At 39.5% G+C, this 17,436-nt stretch overlaps 1 protein-coding gene across 1 annotated transcript in view; it reads right to left on the reverse strand.

Moving 5' to 3' along the window:
• Window positions 1–17,091, reverse strand: part of kif26bb (kinesin family member 26Bb) — a 29,525-nt gene extending 12,434 nt beyond the window's left edge. The window contains exons 1-7 of the mRNA XM_061705226.1: window positions 16,832–17,091; window positions 16,285–16,608; window positions 10,465–10,890; window positions 8,178–8,293; window positions 7,893–8,064; window positions 2,780–2,983; window positions 2,362–2,455 (exon numbers count right to left, since the gene is read on the reverse strand). Of these exons, the coding sequence (XP_061561210.1) occupies window positions 2,362–2,455; window positions 2,780–2,983; window positions 7,893–8,064; window positions 8,178–8,293; window positions 10,465–10,890; window positions 16,285–16,608; window positions 16,832–16,891 (1,396 nt within the window). The 5' untranslated portion in view covers window positions 16,892–17,091. The remainder of the gene's footprint in view (window positions 1–2,361; window positions 2,456–2,779; window positions 2,984–7,892; window positions 8,065–8,177; window positions 8,294–10,464; window positions 10,891–16,284; window positions 16,609–16,831) is intronic.
• Window positions 17,092–17,436: the final 345 nt, after the last annotated feature.

Consider the following 17,436-nt stretch of genomic DNA (forward strand, 5'->3'; position numbering starts at 1 on the left):
CCTCACCTCGTCACCTAGCTAGCTTTATGCAATCATGTAACACAAATGTTGATATTTAACGTAACTATAGAAAATTAGAGTGTATATTAAATAAAAGTGTCTTAAAACATTATTTTAGAGAGGTGAACAGGCAGTTGCATATAACCTCCTCTGCTGTAGTATTGTAGTTTTACCAATGGATAGTGCTATTACTTTGTGATATTTCTGCTTTTAGTGTGGGGTTGCAATCTGAGGTGAGGCTAGCTGCATGATGCCGCACTTTGTGTCTCGCCCATGTATTTGAAAAGGAAATATGCAAATTCTGCAATTTTCAGTTTTAAGTCAATATTGGATTCCAAAATTAAATCAATATAAACCACAGACTAGAGAACTACAAATGAAAACATTTATATGTAATCATTATTTTTCACTCACTCATGCAGATGAGGCTGTGTCTGCTCTGCCTCCCCTGACCGCACGTACCTGATGTTATGTACTGGTAATAGTGGCACAGGGGTGCAGAACGGGTTACTCAAAATATCACTTCAGAAATAGGCAGATAAAAATTACTTGGTTGTTTAATTTCAAACTTGATGGTTGAGTAAGCACTACAGAGATCCAACTATTTGTACACAAGCCTAAAAAGTCAGTTTTTACGACAAGTCACCTTTACAAATTATGGTCATATTAACCATTACTGCATGTCACTTCTGGGTCCAATTGTGTACATAAATTATGCTTTTAACAAAACACCTTTTTTTCTGGAATCATGCCCAGTTGTACCTCATCATGCTCTTTTACCAAGCCTTTTTTATGGGCCCTTTTTATCCATTTGTCTGATCCAAACATTTATTGAATGAGGATAAGAGAATTGGTTTATTCCAATTAGAGGCCGAACTGCCTGCTACTGTCTGTTATTCAGACAGAATAGTATGCTGGGGAGGAGATTGATATCCCTCGGCTGCGGGCCATGTGTCGTCTGCATTGGCCAACTAATTCATTTACGGAGAGTAGCTTCATGTGAAAAAGCAGCTCCAAGGAGACCTTGCCCTTACACTCTGTGTGTGTGTGTGTGTGTGTGTGTGCGCGTGTGTGTGTGTCTGTGTGTGTGCATGTGTGTGTGTGTGTGTGTGTGTGTGTGTGTGTTGTGTGTGTGTGTGTGTGTGCTCTACAGTATCTAACACAGCAAGGCTAAGTGCAGGGGTCCATATCTTTAATAGCAACATTTTACAGTCCATTTTCTTTAAAATCCCCTCTGCGCTCAGAGCATCCCCAAAATATAATAAAAGGTGGGTTTTTGAGTGCTGTGTGCTTGAGTGTCTGTCATTTATGGGAAGCTTTACGAAGCATTCATATCATTGACTGGTGTTTTTTTCTGTGCAATCTCATTCATGAAAAATGAATGGTTTTGTTGAAGAGGAGTCGAAATGTCATTTTCATATAATTTGATCAATAATGGTAAAGATACACACACACACACACACATATATATATATATATATATATATATATATATATATATTTGTTGGGTTTTTTTCTCCATCCATTTACTTCGTCTCATTTAGCATTTTCTTTCTGCCACCTTGGATTTATATGCGTAAATGGCTCCAATGCTGAGTCCCTTTTTAAAACAGTTATTGATGATTTAAAATTTTAGGCATTCAGAGTATAAATGCAATCCTTATTGACAGGGAAAATGATGGTGACCCGTGGAAATACATGTTTTTATATTGGTGCATAACGGTAAAGACATAAGCAGCTTCATAAAAATCATGTGATTTGCACAATTTACATGCATGGCCCTTCAAACTCTAAGGATACAAGTGCATAAATTATCCGAACTACTGATTAAACCATTACACTTGTCCTTATACAATCGTAATAACGGTAAAGACATGCAATAGTTCTGACACTTTCAGAAATTCATATATATTCATTCATCTCTCAGAAATAACACCTTTTATTTTGGTGTCTGCTATTGTGTGAATGCAAAATGGCTGCATAATGGTGACAAAAATTCAAATACTCATATCAATACAATTAATGGATTTTCTAAAGGAAATTCAGTGGGCCATGTCTTCACCATTATTGATCAAATTATAGGAAAATGGCCCTTAAAATGCAATACTTCTCTATTGTTACTGTGAAAAAAAGACATCCAAAAGTTAAATTAGAGCAAAGAGGACCACAGATGGTTATTGAGAACACAGACAAAAATGATGAGTGGGTTGAAGAGATAAGGGGAGGATGGATGACAAGAGGAGTGGGACTAAGGTGTAAGAGGAGGGGGGATGGATGGGTGGTCCTTGAGAAGGGATAAAAGCATCCCACTCATGTTTAAAAATGTGAACCCGTGGCCCCTCGCAGCAAGCGATTACTCACCCACATCAGCGCACCCCAAACCCAGGACACATCCGTCGCTGCCGCTCAGCACACAACGGATGACATCAGCCAAGACGCCTGCACACACCTCAGTCTGGTCAGGAGGACAAAAAACAGAACATTTTATGACTCATTTCTGCAGGCAAATTTTACATTCAATGCTCTGTGAATTCCCTTGGGCTTTAATACTGTAAGCAGAGCTCAGACAGCCTTGAATATAATCGACTAATTTGCCAATTGAGCTCTCCGGACAATATCATTTTCCAAGTCGTCAGATAGACAGAAAACCATTAGGTGCGTGCAGAGAAAACCAAGACTTCCATAAAGTTAAATCAGCATTACTATGCACTGACAGGAAATTATGAAAAAAAGAAACAAAATTAAAGGAGTATTTGGTGATGAGGATGAAGCACCAAACCTGATTGGAGTCTTGAGGATAGACAGCATCATAATGAAAAGCCTTCAGAAGATCCTTGCCATTCCTGGCAGAGGTCTTCTTGGCACGCGGTGGACTTTGGCACACAGGTTCTAATAAAATGGCTCTTTTCTTGGACGGGTCGATGTGAAGAACTGGAGGTTGGCCGTCGTTAATTGCTGGATTCACTCGTAACACAACTTTGACCTGGAAACAAAATGATGGAAACAAACACAAACCATTTTAAGGTTTGAATAGGTCAATAGGAACTATACCAGGCAGTTATTGAGTCTCGTCTATTTTAAAAATAAAACTAACTCTCTAGAATATTGTACATATAGTAACGGCATTAAATAGAATGTAAATAAATGTAACCATTTTTGGAACATTTCTTGCTTCAATTCAATGGACATTGTGCTGCTCATTCTCATATGCACCCCTTGGCCACTTGGGGTCAGTATGATACAGATATATGAATATACTGTACATGGAGTCGAGCTCAGTTCCTTAGTAAGCCTAAGTAATATTAGTCATTCCTTGCAGAGGGTAAAGAATATCTGTCTTGGAGAATTGTTACATTATCTGTCTACATGGCTTGTTCCACTGTTTGTGTTCAAATACACATTGTCAGTGTTGGGGAGTAACTAATTACATGTGATGAGATTATGTAATTTAATTACAAAATGTATGTTATTCTAATCAATTACATTACTGGGAGAAAATGTGTATTTAAATTCCAGTTACTTTGGGAAAACTCCGTGATTACAGTTATATACACTTTTGAAAAATAGATACAAAACCAGATTTTTTTTTTCATATCACTTCCTCCTCCTAAAGTCGACCTTTGTGATTGGCTCTGTCTGGTCATGTGCCATTCTGCGGTCTTGTCAAACATAACCTATTTTTTCAAATATAACAACGAAGCGCCACTTTGTGGTGCAATCTATTGGATTGTTTGAGATCTTGAAAAGGTTGGACTCAAAGTTACACTTTAGAACACATAAAAGAACATTGACTTTTGAAGTTTGAAAAAGTCACAATTTCTGAATTTTTTATGGAACATTCACTTATCGGGTCCTGTGTTCCTTTGTGGCCTCCTGGATGAGTCATTGTTGTTCTATTGGAGTAATCTTTGTAGGGCGGCCACTCCTGGGAAGGTTCACTACTGTTCCATGTTTTCTCCATGTGAGGATAATGGCTCTCCCTATGGTTTACTGGAATCCTAACGCTTTAGAAGTGGCTTTTGTAAGCCTTTCCAGACTGACAGATGTCAATTACTTTATTTCTCAACTGTTCTGGAATTTCTTTGAATCGTGTCATTTTGTTGCAGCTCTTTTCGATCTTTTGTCCAACTTGATTTTGTCAGGACAGATTCGGTTTAAGTGATTTCTTGATTGAACAGGTCTGGTGGTAATCAGGTTTGGGTGTGATCAGTGAAAATTAACCAAAAATTGTGATGAGCCACAATTAATTCATGATTTACCAAGGGGGATAATTACTTTTTCACACAGGGCCAATATTTTTCTTTTCTTTAATAAATGAATTCACCATTTTAAAAGCTGTTTTTATTGTGAATTTTCAGTTCACCTGGGTTATATTTGTCTGATATTTACATTTGTTTGATGATCTTAAACAAAGTGGGGAAACTATGCAAAAATATAACAATTTGATAACAATACATTTTCAGCACTGCGATCTACCAGAAGAGATGTAGCATAATTGAGCGCAAGAGGAAGAGGCGTAGAAGGTCCCCAACTAAGCTCCAGCAGTAGTCGTTGTTCCCACAAAGCAAAGAGCACATACTGCATGCCTGTGATTATTGTTGTATGCTCTCTTTGTACAATATGTGTTGCTTGTCTGTGTGTCTTAAAGTAGCAGTTTGAAGGATTATACATATAATAACTGTAACCTCTATGCTAATTTACGTTAGCCCGTCAATGGGATTCTAAATTATATGTTAGCATTGAGCTCGCAGACTTTCGTGAGACAAAATTACAGCATGGTTTGGTTGAACATGTTTATTCAACCAAACCATGCTGTTTTTAATGTACAATATTTAATTCACTTGTTTTATGTATCAGTTTTAAGATGGAATATATCATTTACCATAACCCGGGGTTCACTATAGAACAGAAAGCACGGAAATTAATCATTAGGAAAGCAACATGTTAAATAGTACCGGTAATCTAGCACTATAAACACGCGTCCTTTCGATTGATGCATAGCAACTTCAGGCACACACCTATGGGTACGGTCACACTGCAGGTCAATTCCGATTTTTTTGGTATGTATCTGACATTTGACATGTATCTGATTTTTTCCACGTCAATGTGAACTAGAAAGGATAAGTGGTGTGGAAAATGGATGGATGGGTAAACAGTAAAGTTCCAATTTTGGGGGTGGGCGAACTTGCAATTTTCCATCAAGACCGGTCTAGACCAGCACTGATCTGCAATTCTGGAACTTCATTAATGTATTTGGTAAAATGACAAATACCTTCAATTCATGTGTTAATAACTCCCCAGCACCCTCATAATGACTGGAACCTTTGCGGTGTTGTGACTGAGGGACACCGCCACCCGCCAACTTTCTGATATTAATATTTGTAGAAAGAGTTTTTAATTCCACCTTAACCTGCTGTTATTATTAGACCCCACCATGCACGTCTCGGCCACAAAATGTTGCAGTCTCTTATGATTCTTAAATGCAACCAAGCTCTTTTTTAAAGCTTCATATTTAACTACACATAAGGATTTATTCTTTTGAATAATGTAGTTTAAAAAAAAAGATTTGAGATTTTGGCCTGTTGTGCTTTGAAAGAGTGTGTTTTTGGCTGTCAAATGTATTTAAAAGAAAATTTAAATTAAAGAGAGAATGTTGTTTAACTGTTCAACATTGTAATGGTTTTTAAAATGGATTTTTATGGTCTTGGCCTTGTCACGGTCTCGGCTCGTCTTGGTCTTGTCTAGGTCTCGGCTTGTCTCGGTCTTGGCTTGACTTGGTCTTGACTCGCAAAAGTCTTGGTCTTGTCTTGGTCTCGTTGAGTTCTGGTCTCGGGCAAGTCTTGGTCTTGGATAGTGTGGTCTTGAGTACAACACTAATGCAGTCACTCACAGCTGTACATGGCGATGCAAACCCTCCGCTGTTTTTCATTAATTACTTAATGCAGTGGTCTACGGGAAGCTGGGTTCTTGGAGGTCTTAAATTTGGTTCGATCCTGACTGACAGCTACTTAATAAGGCTCACTTCATCTTCTCACGGGCTCGTACGGTGACAAGGGCAATAGAATGGGTAGTTCACTTAGGAGAATATGGAGAATGCAGGTAAAGAGATGTCAAACTGATGTAGGACATTCAGTCGAGGTCAGTTGTCGGCATAATGCTGGGATGAAATCCATGTTGCCGCATGATGTTTTTTTTTTCTCTCTCCTCATAATTTTGATAATGTATGCAGTAAGTGTTCGCCAAACCATATTGAACCTGTGTCAAACTAAATTTATGAGAGTTCAATTATTCAAGAGACACTTTAACAAGCTCAGAATTTTCTTTCTTCTCTGTCACGCATAAAATCTAGCACGCAACTGAGTTGAGTGCTTGGGCAGCTAGGGCAGGCTCTATCTGAGCCGCTATCTGTAACTTTAGACTCAACCCAAGAGTCTGTTTCTGAGACAAGGACGAGCAGGCCATCGTATTGATTGAGCCCATTTTTCCCAAAGGACAATAAGGATGGTGAAGGAGAGAATAAGATGGAAGCATTAGTGCCACATAACATTGCATCATGAAGAAGGGGGATGTTACAGGATCCCCTCTAAATTGAACGTAATGTCTTTACAATTCAATACAGTTGGTAAAAATGCTTACCCGATGGCATTTGTGGTTTAAAATGGCGCTTGTAAAGATCCACCACGAGTGCACCTATCCTGCTATTTGTCTCCACACATTGCACTGCGTATTGAAACAACCCACAACCAACATTTGTGATATGTACAGGTAGACCTCCAAAATTACACCATTCACCATTTACCATTCTGCCTCTTTTTATCTTCTGAGTCAGGCTTGAACTCAGACAGAGCTCATTCGTAGTAGCTGACTCTGATACTGCCTCCAGAATATACATCCATTGTCAATACTCCTCATCTTGTTCTAGGTTGTGAGAAACTGGAGCCTATCCCAGCTGGCTTTGGACATAAGGCAGACTACACCCTGAACTGGTTGCCAGACAATCACAAGGCACATATAGACATCTTTCACACTCCATTTCGTGTTTGTTCCGTTTACACAAATAACCACTTTCCTACTGGTACACGTTTACTGGTTGCCCACCACTTCCAATATATAACATTTACTCTTTTTGGCTATGTCAGACAAATCTCAATATACCATTCACTTGACATTTTCACAACAATAATAAGATTTTGTGAAAACATTAACCAAATCTTTATCTACTTTGGTCAAATTAGTTTTTTCTTTTTTTAAAATCTGTCTCGTGATTGATCAGTCTTGAATGAAAACGGCACATAGACCACCACTAAGGCTGAACAATACTACTGTAAAGACAGTATATTCAGGTCACTCATTAGACTGAAAAATCATTACATGGCACGAACAACAGTTGCCCTCCACTCTTGTAGGTGGCGGTAATGGAAAATACAAAACCTCACCTGCCACACACAGTAAGGTTTTGTCTGGTTCATGGTTCATGTGCTCAATTTTCCTGTACATGTGTACCAGCCATCATTAAAAGAAATAGCTAGACTGCTTTATCTGAAATAAATTATTTCTCTGGAGAGAGAGGATGATACACCTTGGGTGAAACACAAGGACAGACAGTAACACCAACACATGCAGTTATGAGATACAGATTTTTATTCCATGCGCCTCTGCTGCCAAGAACAAGAACCAAAAATAGATGTTTTGGCCACAAACTCTCTGGGCGCTCACTGGGTGGGCCCAGCTGACGCTGATTGATTGGGTCCTACTGGATCCTGATGTTTTAGTCAGGGACCATGTAACAGGACCCTTGTTTTAATCATTAGATAGATGCTGTAGCTCTAAATCTAAGGGACTGAAGTGAAACGTTGCTGAATAACCTTCAGTAAATAAGGATGTAAATTTACCTTGGCAACACTGGGCGAGTCTTTGGTTCTGATAGCAGCTTGGAGCAGGCAGGAGGGGACAGGCGGAGGGTTTTTCTGGATGAGGTCCCTGAAGCTGTTGGAGAGATGAGCAGGTGCTGCGTCGGAAGCCTGGCCTTTTCTCCTCGATGTCAGGTTGAGCTTCTCTGCTGCTCTGTAGGGAAAGCGAGACGTGTCATAGCACCGACACTGTGTAGCGCAATGGATATTTGCAATTAAAGTTTTCTTTATTTATTTATTTTTAATTATTATTAATGAGACATTTACCTGGCCAAAAAGGACATGGCAGCAGTGTTTGCGATGTTCACCACCCTGGAGAGGTGAGGAATCTTGGAACTAGTGTGTACAATATCAGTACATCTTAACCCAGCATTGTCTGAAGCCTGCCACAGAGAGAACTGCATGTTAAAATCCAAGCATGTAATTGCACTCAAGCACCCACTCTTAATGGTTACATTATTGTGACGTGTTAGTCTAAGTGGGGCACACTGGGTTAACGTACACCATTAGTCACATGACGGCTGTGGAGTGCGAGGAATCATTTGTAATGGCTACAAATGAGCGCTGCCCGAGTTAAAGCATGACTCAGAAGATAAAATGATGCCGTAAATTGAACATTTAATTCAATATAGTATAAACACGCACACACAGCTACATTAGCTACATGGCTGCATTTCTACAGCATTAAATCTTCACACTCAGCTAGCACCTGCTGCTGGAACGCCAACATCTTACAATGTATTATCAACTTCATATTTACTGCACTTGAGTCTGCTACTCTCTGCTTTGACGGTAGAAAAGTAATTGGATTTTATATGTATTGAAACATGGGGTACATCCTGGACTGGTCGCTATTCAATTGACCAGTACATTATAGACAAATAACCATTCACCTGGACGTGCTAACTATTAGTCTATTGTGCTGCCCAATAGCAACTATAACCTTCCAAGAGTGCTGAGAGTACCTGGGGTTTACTTGAAGCAGGAATCTATTTAAAAAGAAATTTGTTTAAATGCTTATGTGTGGGTGGAGATTATTTCTGTGGAACGGGCTCACATGAGCAGTTTCTATCAATAATGCAGTGCAGTCTGAGGTGAAACTAATTATTTCCTACCTGTTTCCTCACCATCACTTTTCTTTGGCGCACCTGCCTGAACAGTGTTCAATTTAAAAATGTGCACTTGCTGCACAGATGTAACACTCTGCTAATATATACTGTATACAGTATATCAATTGTTTTATTTAAGTGATTTCTTTCTTTTCAAACCCAGTTGTATTGTTAGTTTGTCAAAACCAGCCTTTCTCAACATTTGTAAGCCACACACACACTCCATTCAACACTTTTTGAGAGTTTGCACTGTTTACACCCAACAAAGGCAACATGTATCTTTTGTCCAAACCTCATCAGGTGGAGTTTTAAAAAAACAAACAACCGAACTCCTACAGTTTGGGAATGTCTGGTTTAAAAAGAAAAAAAAAAGCCCAATTTTTCAACAAGGGCTCCATCTTTGTGTGCTATTTGGGTACAGTACAGAATTGGAGGCAAACAAATCGTATTGTATTCAATGGTGAGTTATGCATTTCCCTGCTACTATGATGTCACACTATTTATGTAACTCCTGTATTCTCCAATTAAGAGTGCGTGCAGTAAAGTAAAGCTAGACACCTCATTCTTTTCCTGTGAGGTAAAAAGGCGGTGTCCCTTCAAGATTTTTGTGTGTGTCCATTCTAGAGTTGATTTATTCAAATGGACGATGCACTAAGTGACTAAATGTGACTAGCGTCCATTCGAGCGCAGACTAAATGAATTTCTTCTATGCTCATATATTCAGCCTGTTCAGCCATTAGTTTCTCTTTCTTTTTGCATTAGCGCTTACTGTATATCGTCTCTTAATTCCTATATTTTCCATTCTTATTTCCGCTACACCCTTCCACTTTCTCTGCAGTCCCATTTCCTTGCTGCTATCCAGTTTCTCTAACGCCTTTCCTTTCACATTATTCCATCATATCCGCATAACAATATCATATTTATCTGTTCCTACTCAACAGACCAGTCTGTATTCTCATGTATTTTTTCAGGAAATATATGCACACTGATAGTGTATTATTGTTGTGAAATTCAGTTAGAATGTCAGTTGAGAGAAGTGTGTTGATTGCAATAAAATGTGTATAGTCGTAATGTGTTTTTTTTTTTTTATTTCGGACATGGGAAATTGTAGCAACTGTGACTTCCATCAAGCTAATGCATATTTATATTTCACTGTCTACCCTTTTAAATAGCACCACCCCTAGAATTTATCACAAGAGCTTTTTGATGGGATGCATTTTATGACAAGGGTAATTCATGACCCAATTCCATTCCATTAGCAGAAGTACTTATGACAACGTCAGCAGCCATGGGATCTAAATAGGCTGTGAGTAGGACCAATAAATCGTCGCTTTGCTGATATGTGCACCTATAAAGATGTACATTATCCCTGAAGCTCATTTAAAGGGGGATCACATGAGAGGGCTGATGTGTGATTTAGTGTTAAGGAAAGGCGTTAAGGGTACCTGATTGTGGGGATAAAAGTTGACACCATCAGGAGACACACGGTGCTGGTCCTCAACCCAGCGGTCCATATCCTGGTTGGGGGGCTTGGCTACCCTTCGTCTGAGTGTCTGTGGGGTTCTCTGTGGAGTTCTAGGGCTTCGGGGCGTCCTGGGGCTTTGAGGGCAGTGATTCAGGCTATGTGGTTGTGAGGCAGCTCTGTCCCCGAGTTTTGTGTTACTTTGCCCCAACAGTAGCGCATTCCTGGCGCTGGAGGATTGATGACCCCTGTTCAGAGCCAAGTGCACTGCCTCGTGTTTGAGCTGGTTCAACTTTGTGCCACAGGTAGCACACTCACCCAGCTCCATGCCTCTGTCCCTGGACTCTATGGTGGACCGGTTGTGGACGCGTAGGTTGTCTTGAAGAAATGCACACAGGTCACTTGTCTCCTATAGAATTTGACATTTTAGAATTTTGACCGTTATTAAATCATGGTAGTCACATAAAGCAGTACTAAGGAAAAACTTGCCATGAAACAGTTTCAAAATTATTGTTGAGAGTACACTGACTTGTATTAAGAATTGTGCCCCTGTCACTGCTATGGTGACCCAAGATAATAATATAGTATCCATCCATTTTCTGAGCCGCTTCTCCTCACTAGGGTCGCGGGCGTGCTGGAGCCTATCCCAGCTGTCATCGGGCAGGAGGCGGGGTACACCCTGAACTGGTTGCCAGCCAATCGCAGGGCACATACAAACAAACAACCATTCAGACTCACAGTCACACCTACGGGCAATTTAGGGTCTCCAATTAATGAAACCGGAGTGCCCGGAGAAAACCCACGCAGGCACGGGGAGAACATGCAAAGTCCACACAGGCGGGGGCGGGGATTGAACCCGGGCCCTCAGAACTGTGAGGCTGACGCTCTAACCAGTCGTCCACCGTGCCGCATGTATTTTGCAATATTATATACATCTTTATATTGAATAAGCAGGGATAAGCCGCCAATATTTTTGGAGTTGGTCGCCCCCCCCCAAAAAATATAAATCTTTTTTGTTTTTAAAAAGAAAAAAAGAAAAAGAAATTGAAAAAAAAAATCTGCAAAAAGGTGAATCAGCGGGTGCCGAACCGCGAGGATGCGGGTGTCCACTGTAGATCCATTGTTTGGCTTCTTTAGCTTCTTTATCTTTGTCTGTTAATAAAAGCACATTAACTGATATCTCTTCATATACAGTACACCAGTGGTGTCACTTCATAACTGGCAGTGTGGAAGTGCAATAATCCAATTATTCCTTACAGCTACACATATTATCTGTAATGAACACATACATCAGCCAATTTCACATGTGCAATCAGACAGGGCATGCAGACAAGTTCAGCCATGATTTGAGATGCTGGCCAAGTTCTGTGGTAAAGTAAAGTTTTAATTTTTGAATGAGTAAGAAAAGTGGCAAAAGACTTCAGGAAGTTGTGTTTTAGATCTAATAAATAGCATTATCCTTTTTTTACAATTTGAAAAATATTCATATCTCTACACTAAAATAATTTTCTGGAACTTTTTTTAAAATGTGAGGGGCAAGGAAGCAAAGTGTATATACAGTAATGCCATTGGTATCATTTGATTTAGCCTTAATAATTTAGAGTTATGTAAAGCGTGTATCATCCATCCATTCATCCATTTTCCAAACCGCTTGTCCTCACTAGGGTAGCGGGGGTGCTGGAGCCTATCCCGGCTGACTCTGGGCAAGAGGCTGGGTACGCCCTGAACTGGTCACCAGCCAATCGCACGGAACATATAAACGAACAATCATTCGCACTCGCATTCACACCTACGGGCAATTTAGAGTTGTTGTTGTTTTTTCCCAATTATCCTACCATGCATGTTTTTGGGATGTGGGAGGAAACCGGAGTACCCATAGAAAACCCACTCAGGCGTGGGGAGAACATGCAAACTCCACACAGGTGTGGCCGGATTTGAACCCGGGTCCTCAGAACTGTGAGGCAGATGTGCTAACCAATCATTCACCGTGCCGCAGTAAGTGTGTAACAGAATGATGCACTTCGATTCAGAAAACCTTGACATGCTCAGTAAAAAAAGGAGTTGTCGAGTTGAATCGCGACTGTCAACTGTGTCGACACGGATCAACAATGTGTCACTTGTCATTGTGACAAATACACTGCTGTCACCTGCTCTACCCTTGACCACACATGGAAAAAAATACAAACGTATACAGACACTTGCATCCTGCCCTTTGCCATCTGTCCAGCCCATTCTGCGAGTTCACTTTGACAGTGACCCAAATTCCCTCAGTGGACTACAGACGGGGCTCTCAGCTTTTGGGGAAAAAAAAAAAAAAAAAAAAAAAAAACATTACATACTAAACATTATACAAATGAACAGTGCTTAACACATTTAAAGTGTTAGACCGCCTGTCATGAAGAGACCATCCAGCATTGTGAAGTGCTTAAATGCAGACTCTTTTAGTTTCAGTGAGCTCTTCTCATTTTTCTAATTGGAAAAGGAATGGGGATATCTGAATTCACTATTTATACCCAAATTGGAGCCAGTCGCTGAGCTTCTCTGAGCATGAGAAATTTACCATAACATTCAACCACAAAAGCTTATTTTTCTGTTTAGGAATGCAAGTAAATAACTGAAATCTTAAACAAGACGTAATGAGTAATGTGGTTTACTATATTTCTTTTTTTTTTTTTTTTTTGTAAAACAGTAAATGTAAAAAATAATGGATAACAATGTATATTTAGCATTAAAAATATGATATAGGTTAAAGGGCTTATATTGTAAACATTGGTGTTTTAACCATTACAGAAACATACAAAATAATTTAGGTAATTACCAATGCTGGTAATTTAGGGATGCTACAGCATAGACCTTACATTAAGTGATGGTCTGGAATGCATTTGTTAAGCACTATATTTTTATATTAAAGACAAAGATCAATGCAGGGTACTGATCAATCCTGGTTCAAATTTTCAGCTCATATGCAAAACACCATGAATTCATGCTAACCGCAAGATTGTAACCACATGCACACTCTGATGAGATGAATACATGTAGCTAAATGAGGTGATAAATATGTTATATACAGCTCTCAATTTGATGAAGTGCACCAATGCAAACTACACACTACTAAGTAAGTAATTAAGTGACTTTCGGCTTGTCACATCATGGGTCGCCATAGCGAGTCACTAACATGATGTGTGTGCTACTATTGATCGTGTCAATTAACTGAGCACTATTTTCTTCATAATGGCAAACGTTTTAATACAGCTCATGTAGCTGGTTGTTTTATGCGTTTTTTAGAGTCGAAAACATTCTGTTGACAGCAGCTGACTCGAACATTTAATACATTTAATAAAGGGAAATGTAATATTCAATGCACTTTCAGACTTTATTTGAAATTTAGGCCTTGCCATAGCAGCATTCTACTTCAGATATTGAATTCTTGTTCGCGCGTAGAGAAGGAGTGCAATGAGTTTCTCAAAGCCGCCCCACTTTAGCCAGATTGCATGTCCATAAAAGGATGACGTAGCTCACTGATGCTATAGAGAAACGGTGCTCGAATCAATAAAGCAGCAAAAAGCTATCTGGTTTATCAGATTATTGCACGTGACAGCCCAATGCCTCTAAAGAGTGTTCTCTGTCTAAATACATGGCCCATCCCACTGAGGAAGACAACAATAAATAGCCTTTCCTCCAAGGGGAGACTCGTGGACATGACCAGGGATGTTGAGATTAAATATTAATGCCCGTTTGAAGCCACTTGCACAGGAATGGCACTTGTCTACTTTGTCAGTTGAAGTGTGGATGATAGATGCTGGTGGTGTGACCTCAGGATACAGGAAAGTGGGCCTTTGTTTTGAAAGGCAACTGTCACTGGTGAGGCCACAAGAACACGAACACATTTTTTATTGCCATCTTTAAGATTAGTTGTCCATTTGCTTCCACAGCAAAAACAAAATAAAAAACAAAAAAGGACAGCGATTCACTCTTGTTTTGGCTCCCTTCCACATATCGGCTAAGCGCCACAGCTACGGTGGCCCAAAAGAGTAAAAATGGCTCACTACAGCACAGGTGGACCCAATGAGAGTTACAGGTCCATGGATGAGAATGTGCAAACACTTGACTTGCCTAGTTGCTGACAACTCATGTCACAAGTGGTACAAAAAAATTATTTAATAATTGTCATTGACTTTAATTCGTATTTGTATTGTCAAGTGATTCCACGGGGTAGTTAAACACACTATTACTAAGTTCCTGTTAGTTAAACAAAATTCTTGACTATATGGAACTGGTTGACAAGAAATAGCTCATTAAAGCCAACTTACATCAGACATTAAGAGTGAGTAAAGTCACATGGTCGTTTAATTTAAAAAACTTTTTTTTTTTACATTATTAAAGGTTTTATGATGATGATAGTTTTACCTTGGAACCGATTGATTCAATTTTTATTCATCCCTATGGCAACATTTTGAAAACAGAAGCTCACCCTTTTTTTTTCTCCTGGCAGGTACCAACATATAGAGGTGCATCTCGATGAATTACAACATCGTGGAATAATTTCTTTTAGTAGTTCAGTTCAAAATGTAAAACTCATATATTAAATAGATATACTGTGCACAATGTGAAATATTTTATGATTTTATTTTTTTATGAATTTGATGATTTTAGCTTATGACTAACAAATACCTCAAATCCACCATCTCAAGGAATTATTATGCAGTGGTGCTTGAGATACGGGTGACCCGACGTCCGTGTTTTATTTAGATACGAGCCGTCATTCGGGCAATTTTTGGCTTTGACTTGCGAGCAAAAATGTGAGATAAGAGCGCTCTATGAAGGCAGTGAACTCAACTCACATCACAAAAAGGAGCAGTTTGGCAAATAGTAAACAAGTCTTCAAAATGCTGTTTATTGCTACTTCCAGTTGAAGATTACCGTCAAACTAAGTATAAAACAAAGAGAATTACGATATGGGTATTTTAAATCACCACATAACTTTGCCTTAAACTCCATTAGCTTAATGCTAACACACAATGGGAAACACAATAGATGGGTTAACGAATACAGTTACGGTGTTAAAACACTTTAAGCAACATATATTTGAACACCTACAGTGGAGTAACACACGGAGACAGACATGACACGTATATCATGTCTGCATTATACTGCCCCCAGGTGGCCAAGGCGGTCACTTACACAGGAGCACCACAATATCCATTGAACTGAAGAAAAAAATGTGGCAAAAACGGTTAGATTTTTTTTATATTCGATTTAATTATGTTATCATAATTGTTTTTACAAACTAAAATATAATGGTGCGCTATTTTCTTTTTTATTATTGTTAAAAACACATTGCAAAAATATTTGTTGTTTCTTTCGGAGCTCACGGAACACGTTGGAGTGTAATACATAATAAACAATCAATATACATCTTAATATAAAAATTAGGTTGGAATTGGCCTTCTGAAAAAGTATTTCCACTCTTTTTAATGAATCTGTACAACATACTTTACACGTTTCACTTTTTGAATTGAACCAATAAAATACATGACATTGTCTATGGTGTTTTAATGTATTATTATTGTGAGAATTGTTTTTTTTTTTTTTTTTTTTTTTTTTTACAACGTTCAAAGAATTTCCACAGCGCCATCTGCATGATCTGATGGTTCTCTGCCCTCACTTGTCCCTGAATGTTTGTGTTGTTTTTATTTTGCTGTGTTTATATATATGTACTTTTTTTTTTTACGCAATACCTGCTTAGACTGTAGACTGTGTGAGCAGTATATTGAAGAGATGCAGTCTGGACAATCTTACTAACCTTACAGGCGAAGTGATGGTGTACAGACAGGCCGAGAGCTTGTTTCTTGAGAGCAAGAAGGGTGGCTGAGCATCTTTCACAGCGCGCATCTTTCCTCTCAGACCTCCCGAGACCAGGATTTGTGTGCAAAGTGCCGCTCAAGGACATGATGCGCTCTCCCAACGAACCGGGGAGAGTCCTGTAGGACGGGACAGCTTCTGCTCTCGGGTGGTACATGTTTCTGAATCCCCCCGCACCCTCGGGCGTGGGACGGGAGTCGCAATCGTTCCCTTTAATACTTGCGCAAACTCGGGAGGACTCGCAGTGATGCTGTACTTTAGGGTCCTGAGAAATAAAACAATGATGAGAAGGATGTATGTGCGCTCTAGCGGGGGGGGGGGGGGGGGGGGGGGGATTAGATAACAATCGATGTAGAAAACAGCAACCACACCCAAATGTTTTCTAGCAGCCGAAGAATCTTAGTCGATGTATGAAACTATAAACCAAGCAATATTATTTGAGAATAATACAGAAAATCATTTGTTTCGTCGGAAAAAATGAGACTTACCGAACGCGTTCTTCTGGCAGAGGCAGTAAATCTTTCTTTGCCTCCTGTCAGAGATGGCATGACAACTTGTTAATATTTAAAAAGATATCCGAACAAAGGCTGCACGCACACTCGCGTGATTTTTCCAAAGCTCCATTGGTGCAAAGCGGGAATTTTCCTCCCATGGTGGGTTTGATGAAGAAGGAAACCGAGTAAAAGTGCGGAGGACACTGTCAGAGTCGGATGGATGACGGTGACAGTGTCGGAGGTGGAATGAGCGCACCGTGAACACTCGTGGATTTCCAGACCGCGTCACTATTCAACAAGTCCTCAGGGGGGCGCTCAAGAGCGATGTACCGATAGCCAAGCAACAGCGCCCTAATGATCATTTGCATCGTTTGCATGTCTGAAATTTGGCAAATAAATAGCATTATCATTGATTTATTGTTATTGGTTGAGAATGATGACTTAGACTGTATAAATAGTGGAATACCACAAAATCATAATAGAGAGCATTGCAAAATAAATACAATAAAATAGATCAGGAATTAAAAGAAATAATTCTTTATTGTTTCCCAGAGCGGAAATTCAGGTTCTACAGCAGTACGAGGTAAAGTAACACCAAT

Source organism: Phycodurus eques, chromosome 18, assembly GCF_024500275.1.
Source record: "Phycodurus eques isolate BA_2022a chromosome 18, UOR_Pequ_1.1, whole genome shotgun sequence".
In the NCBI taxonomy this organism is placed as follows: domain Eukaryota; kingdom Metazoa; phylum Chordata; class Actinopteri; order Syngnathiformes; family Syngnathidae; genus Phycodurus; species Phycodurus eques.